The sequence below is a fragment of the Triticum urartu genome, chromosome 6A (assembly GCF_056163025.1).
Source record: "Triticum urartu cultivar PI428250 chromosome 6A, HENAU_Tu73, whole genome shotgun sequence".
NCBI classification, from domain to species: domain Eukaryota; kingdom Viridiplantae; phylum Streptophyta; class Magnoliopsida; order Poales; family Poaceae; genus Triticum; species Triticum urartu.
In genome coordinates this window covers 41,738,349-41,745,827 of record NC_141878.1, presented here as the reverse complement: position 1 = coordinate 41,745,827, position 7,479 = coordinate 41,738,349, and the positions used below count along the sequence as shown (strand labels likewise).

Below are 7,479 nucleotides of genomic sequence, written 5' to 3'. Positions count from 1 at the left end.
TCTGTTACCTATTGCAATATTTTCGGTCCCACCGAGATATACAATCAGCCCCACCGAGTTTGCTTGACCAACTCTCTGTTTCGCTTATTACCCAAATCGGTCCCATCAAGTTTGAGTAATCGGTCAAACCGAGTTTTGGATTTACCCTAACCCTTGACAGTGTCATTTTAAATCCACTCTCGTGCTGATCATTATGGTCTCTTTTTTGTTTGTGTTTTGCAAAGTTCAGTTGGTAAATAAACATTGCCCACATTTCTATAGAGAAAGAAAAGTACCAGTACAGCATTACATGAAATCTGCTTGTCAAAAATTGCAGCTGCCATTATAAAAATCAGACTTGAACAATTAAGGCCTGATAGATTCAGAAACAACTTTCACTTACTATAGATAGCTTGTTCACTTGGGTTTAAGTCAGATAGGAAGATTCCAAGATTCATAGTAACCTGAATTGTCATGGTTCCAGAATTCTGCAATTAAGCCTATTCTGCAATTCTGGAGGCAAACTTGTTCATTCTGTACATCCGTAGCAGAAAATGATGAATGTTCTTTCAGCATTGCTAAACCCGTCATAAGAGTGTTCTGTACATCAGTAGCAGAAAATGATGAATGTTCTTTCAGCATTGCTAGATGTGGTAGAGACACGGCATGCAAGAGATAGAAAAGAGAAGAGCAATACCAATACAATACAGCCACCCAGAAAAGAGAAGACTCCTGCCTCCATGGATGGCTGTGTGCATCGCTTGACGCAGAGGTCGGGGGTTATCCTCCTTATCAAAAAAAATATGGATCACCTCAGACGCCATGAGCTTTGCGCCCTGTTGTGGCACCTCCGTTTTTTCCTCCGTTACCTCTGCATGCCATATGAGAGACCAGTGAGCTGGGATCGCAGCTCGAAACATGCCATATTTTCTGGCCTTCTGGATCCCCCAAAGTGTCCAACAGTCGCCATCTTCCTTTCCCAAGTAGGGAGAGATTTCTGAAACAACAATCAGCCGACATCAATTGGCAACAGAAGCCAATTGCACAACTTATATTGAGCTGGCAAACTGTCTACATGCCCTACAGTAAATGTCCACCTTTTCAGCTCAAACTTTGCTGGCCCTCCTTCAGAGTGAAGAGCCCCCAGCCGGTGCCATCCCAAGTTGCCTCTCTACTAGACAGGAAACGATTGTCTATTGATTTCTTGATACTGATGAGGAAAGCTACACCACTTTTCTCATTTGCTGGGACAGCTGAGAAATGATAACTTCACAATGCGCCTAGTGAAAAATACTGAAATCTTCTTGCAAGGAACCACCTACTAAATAGCATTTTTAGTGCATCGAAGATTCGCCTGATCTCGTAATATCTCTATTCCAACATGTGGTGTCAACATGATATGAGGATGGAAAATTTCAAAACCGTGCCATCAAGGAATGGAAAGTATCAGTTTCATCAGGAGCTAGCAACGACCAGAGGAACGAAAGAGCACTTTGATGTGGTTGTAGTTTGGGCTATCTTGTGCTGAATCCCCATACGTGGCACCATACCTGTCCATGTTCAAACCCAGCCACTGTTTATTTGGACTCATCAATTTATAGTCCTGTTCAATCCCCTAAATCTCTGATCATTAGGCTCTCCTCTTCGTGTAAAAGTTCAGTTGGTATACAACCTTGCTGAGTTTGATCTGGAAACAGAAGCAATACTACATCATCCTCCAGTTGGTGCTGCTCTCCTGGTCGTCCTCAGGCCGCGGTGGTCTTTCCGTCTCTGCTCCATAGAGATAATTGTAATGATCTTAGGGATTAATTCAGGAGCTGTATTTCATTATCAACTTTCAGCACATTGCCTTCATGCAGTAAGTTCACTAGTGAAGTTTATTTATCTACTCTAAATGGATATGCATAAATGTTGCAGAAATGAATTGCAGAAATAAGAATGATGCTAATCAACTAGCATCTCCACTTGGATTTCATCGCCGTGCCTTCAATACATTAGATACTAAATGTACGCTTTACACTTCAATGTAAAACAGTTTTATCCGCTGACACTGTAAAATGACATTTCCCTTTTGGTGAACCTGTATGAAAACATGCCTATTTTAATAGACTAAATTGGACATTGAAAACGACAGGAGAACCAAAATCCTCTAATCACTGATGTATAAGATAGAAAGTGATTTCTCATCATAATTAGTTAAGCCCAGTCCCAACGTTCTGAAAACATAAGACCTCTTGTCACACATATGCTGCTATGATAATGGAAAATGTTGATACTCTTCTCAGTATAATAGTTGTGGCTCTGAAGAGACTGGAGTGAAATTGTAAATAAAAGTTTAGCCTATTAGCTGCTGGCAACTTACTGCTCAGATTTGAGTTAACCTGGCTCCTGAAAGAATTCTAAATGCTTACTATAGCTTCACACTTGAATTGGGTATAATAAGTTTCAGAGTTCACACATGAAGTTTGAAAGATTCATGGCTAACGTTCAGCTCTGATTCGAATTCAGACTTCAGACTTCAGAGAACAAAATTTACATACCGCCTACTTTTTACATGCATGCGTGACTCGTTCAGATTGTTTACATCCAAGTGAAGATGCACCAAAATGTAGAAAATTGATTAAAGCACCAGATGCTACTAGTTTATTCAAAGCTATAGTACAATACTAGAAGGATTACTTAGCTTGCAAGATGCAAAAAAGAGAAAAGTAGGAGCTTCCCTGAATAAAACTCATGCATTGTCAGGCCATACTTGTTGCTGAAGCTTCAGGGTGTCATCAACTAACAGAACCTTCAGAATAATGTATAGTACAGCCAAGCCATTGCCGCCATGTTTCCTCTCGTTTCCTGGAAGAAGAAAAAAAAGCACCATCTACATCCAGTTTCAGCACATCTTCACCTGGAAGAAAGAAAGCACCATCCACATTCAGTAAATCAGCATGCTTCTATTGCCCAGCCCTTTTCAACATCTTCTCACCTGGTGGTAAGTCACTTCATCATCCGACCCGTTCCCCCCGCCTAGATTTCATTAATCTTGTTTCTACAATTTCAACAAGTACCAGAGAAGGGACACACAGTTGATCTTTAAATCACATCTCTTCACCGGTATTAGCATCGACCATCTCCTTTGCCCTCTGCTTTTCAGCACCATACCATACAAGCATCGATTTGCTTCTCTGGTACGATTACCAGGGCACTTGAAATATCTGTTACGTAGTGTATACAAATTGGCAATCAACAGAAACGCTACTATCCTACTACTCAACTAGCCAGTTTCGAGATCAGATGGCCCAAGAAAAGAATCGGCCATACACGAGACAAATAAATAAATAAACTGATACAAACTACTCGTAAATAATGGCCGTCTTCAACAATAGTTAATATCTCATAAACAAAATTACTGCACGAAGGAAGAAGGTATTTAGCTTAGATGAACTAGAGCAAGCAACCAACAAACTAGATCAAAACTGCATCATTGGCAGTGATCAGCAAACTGTAGCCAACTGGCCACCAACAGACCCAAAATTGTTTCCCACGGAAAAAGGGGTCCAAAAATTTCATGCAAAGGAAAGGTTGAGACTTCATATCATCTTCATGGCCAAAATGAGAACATTCTTTCATGGAAAGATAGATAGAGGGTTGCATTCAAAACTGAAATGGCCATTTCAGAACATACAAACAGAGAATGTGCAGAAATACTACTCATTGATACTTCAAAGCATTTGCAGAATGCCCTGATCTCATACTCTCCTAGTTCCAAGATGTGTGCAATACGACAACACGAGGAAGGACAAGTTCATAGAAGTGCAATGCTTTCTTCTCTACCGAATGACATAATGAACATACCAATTTTCTTATTAGTCTTGGTTCATCTAGCTGGAACCTCCCCTCTGCAAGCTGTTGCATAATCTTCAGCGAGATGCGGTGCAGCATCCTTATGAGGGCATATGAACTTCTCGACGAATACCTTCTCGCTGATCATGACTGCAGCATAGTAGTCCCGGTCGTGATCTAGCAATCCATTTTCCTTGAGAAATCTGACGACGTAGTACCGGGGCCTGAGCCGGCCCTCTAGACTGTAAGTGAGCATTATCGGTCGGTGAGCAATGTATGCTGGTTCCAGTCCCACCTCGAAGATAAGGAAATCCGATTTGCTCTGCAGCAAGTCCTCGGACCTCGTCAGCACCGTTGGAGCCTTAGAAACGGCAATGCCCACCTCGGCATCCGACCACCTGAACGCTTTCTTCAAGTGCTCCACTTTGGCGGTGATTTTCTCCTCGCTGAGGAATGCAACAGCTTGTAGTGCATGTCTGAACATCGGAGATCCACGGTGTACACCAAGACTATCGACGCATGCCACTGCTGTCCGGATGCGTTCCGTGCTGATGCTGAGCGGTGACGGAGTATATGCGTAGAGCTTGGCAATATCGCAAGCACCTAGCCCGCACTCGAGCAGGAAGGAGACATTGGGCTTGACCACCCGCTCCAGGTCGGACCCGAGAACGGAGCCACCCGCTAGAGGTAGGGCTCGAAGGAGGTTCTCGGAGGAGCCGAAGAGGGGCAAGCAGTACTGCAGCCCGGCGATGATGGATCTACAGCGGAAAGTGACACCGATGAGTGAGACGAGGCGCGCGATCTGAGAACGCGAGAGGCCGAGGCCGGTGAGCCCAGCGACGACGGGGGCCAGGGTTTTCTCCACGCTGGCACAGAGGAACTTGGGGTCCTTGGCGACGACGGCGGCGACGTCGGCGGGGGAGAGGCCGAGGCCGGCGAGGAAGGCAAGGACGGCGTCGGGCTTGGTGGGGGATTTGAGGTGGGAGAGCTTGGGGGAGGCCTTGAGGGCCTGGGGTCGGGTGAGGCCGCAGGTGGAGACGAGGTACTCCTCCACGGCGAATCTAGGGTTCCGGGAGACGGCGGGCGCGGCGGCGGAGATGAAGCGGCTGAGGTGGGAGATGGGAGAGGCAAAGGGAGAAGAGAGGATCTGGGAGAGGAGGCTGCGACGGAGCCGGAGCATGGCGCCGCGGTGGAGGGTGGAGATGGCAAGCGCGGCGGCGGCGATGGAATGGGGAAAGCTCGATGGGCGGTGGTGGACTGGAGTGAAAAGATGAAGTGCGCTGCGTGGGTGTTGAGGTCTGGTTCAACCCAACCCAAGTGGCCCCCACTCGCCAGTCTAAAAATGAACTACTCTTGGCGTGAAGAAAAAACCTTTTTGCAAGTTCCATGCAATTCCCAGAATGAAGAACTTTTATTAAAACATGTATTGTCCTGGACCGTGCAAAAATGCATGAAGATTAACATTTAGAATGAAAGGCAATCGCTCTTGCTTCATTTTTCTTTTCGACGGCATGCAAGAGAATTGTAACCAACCACTGATGCCCTACTTTTACAATATAGCTAGATGAATATTCGAATACCCCACGCATTCCTGCAGAAATCGTTAATAAATATTTAATGTTAAAAAACATGATCACAATATGTGAACTTCTCTTTTAATTCCTTACCTTAACAATTTATCATCAAGATGATTAGGGGAAAAAAGCTCACTTAGTCATCCCTTTGCAAAACCTAAAACAACGATAGCAACTATTGTTGTGCAATCTATAAAAAAAACATAGCTTGCACTAAAACTATAACATGTGAGTTCCCTCATAATCAAAATTTCTATTAAAAAAAGGTCACCTATAAATCATGAGACTCTCTCTTGAGTCTTCTCACCAAAATAATTTTGTGTGTTGTACGAATATTTCTATTAGGCCGTCATTCATGACAGTATACCTAGGCACCTCTGATTTATTTGTATTTAATTTTTGCCTTCTCTCATCTGCAACTAGGCATGCTTCTGCATTATGTGAAGGTTAGTTCCATTCCGAAAAAATAAGACCCTGATCATGAGCTTACTGTCTGTGTAGTGGAATTTAATTATGATTAGAAGGCTAAAAATTGACAACAAGAGGGAGAAGCACAAGACTGAAGGAAATATGCCCTAGAGGCAATAATAAAGTTATTATTTATTTCCTTATTTCATGATAAATGTTTATTATTCATGCTAGAATTGTATTAACCGGAAACATAATACATGTGTGAATACATAGACAAACAGAGTGTCACTAGTATGCCTCTACTTGACTAGCTCGTTGATCAAAGATGGTTATGTTTCCTAACCATAGACATGAGTTGTCAGTTGATTAACGGGATAACATCATTAGGAGAATGATGTGATTGACTTGACCCATTCCGTTCGCTTAGCACTTGATCGTTTAGTATGTTGCTATTGCTTTCTTCATGACTTATACATGTTCCTATGACTATGAGATTATGCAACTCCCGTTTACCGGAGGAACACTTTGTGTGCTACCAAACGTCATAACATAACTAGATGATTATAAAGGTGCTCTACAGGTGTCTCTGAAGGTACTTGTTGGGTTGGCGTATTTCGAGATTAGGATTTGTTACTCCGATTGTCGGAGAGGTATCTCTGGGCCCACTCGGTAATGCACATCACTATAAGCCTTGCAAGCATTGCAACTAATGAGTTAGTTGCGGGATGATGTATTACAGAATGAGTAAAGAGACTTGCCGGTAACGAGATTGAACTAGCTATTGAGATACCAATGATTGAATCTCGGGCAAGTAACATACCGATGACAAAGGGAACAACGTATGTTGTTATGCGGTCTGACCGATAAAGATCTTCGTAGAATATGTGGGAGCCAATATGAGCATCCAGGTTCCGCTATTGGTTATTGACCGGAGACGTGTCTCCGTCATGTCTACATAGTTCTCGAACCCGTAGGGTCCGCACGCTCAACGTTTCGATGACAGTTATATTATGAGTTTATATGTTTTGATGTACCGAAGGTTGTTCGGAGTCCCGGATGTGATCACGGACATGACGAGGAGTCTCGAAATGGTCGAGACATGAAGATTGATATATTGGAAGCCTATGTTTGGATATCGGAAGTGTTCCGGGTGAAATCGGGATTTTACCGGAGTACCGGGAGGTTACCGGAACCCCCCGGGAGCTTAATGGGCCATAGTGGGCCTTGTGGAGAAGAGGAGAGGCGGCCAGAGCAGGGCCGCGCGCCCCTCCCCCTAGTCCGAATAGGACAAGGAGAGGCCCCCCTTTCCTTCCTCTCTCCCTCCTCTTTCCCCCTCCTCTCCTAGTCCAACAAGGAAAAGGGAGGGAGTCCTACTCCCGGTAGGAGTAGGACTCCTCCTGGCGCGCCCCCTCTAGGCCGGCCGCACCTCCCCCCTTGCTCCTTTATATACGGGGGCAGGGGGCACCCTAGACACAACAATTGATCGTTTGATCTTTTTAGCCGTGTGTGGTGCCCCCTCCACCATAGTCCACCTCGATAATACTGTAGCGGTGCTTAGGGGAAGCCCTGCATCGGTAGAACATCATCATCGTCACCACGCCGTCGTGCTGAAGAAACTCTCCCTCAACACTCGGCTGGATCGGAGTTTGAGGGACGTCATCGGGCTGAACGTGTGCTGAAC

At 44.6% G+C, this 7,479-nt stretch overlaps 1 protein-coding gene across 7 annotated transcripts; it reads right to left on the bottom strand.

Moving 5' to 3' along the window:
• Positions 1 to 524: 524 nt before the first annotated feature.
• Positions 525 to 5,127, bottom strand: LOC125513735 (uncharacterized). Of its 7 annotated transcripts, XR_015609380.1 has the most exons (4): positions 2,957 to 5,127; positions 2,732 to 2,878; positions 1,652 to 1,749; positions 525 to 1,529 (listed from the first exon to the last, which is right to left on the bottom strand). XR_015609380.1 is itself a non-coding variant. In XM_048678921.2 (2 exons), the coding sequence occupies exon 1, from the start codon at positions 4,991 to 4,993 to the stop codon at positions 3,848 to 3,850; it is 1,146 nt and encodes a 381-aa protein (XP_048534878.2). In that variant the 5' UTR covers positions 4,994 to 5,127; the 3' UTR covers positions 525 to 2,878; positions 3,826 to 3,847. The 7 variants fall into 7 exon arrangements, 1 of the variants encoding a protein (XP_048534878.2); XR_015609375.1 differs by having other exon boundaries at positions 525 to 579; positions 677 to 2,878; XR_015609376.1 differs by having other exon boundaries at positions 525 to 976; positions 1,077 to 2,878.
• Between the last annotated feature and the right edge of the window lie 2,352 nt (positions 5,128 to 7,479).

Excerpts from the sequence above, each read along its gene's own strand:
- LOC125513735 (XM_048678921.2), bottom strand. The coding sequence starts at position 4,993 with ATGCTCCGGCTCCGTCGCAGCCTCCTCTCCCAGATCCTCTCTTCTCCC.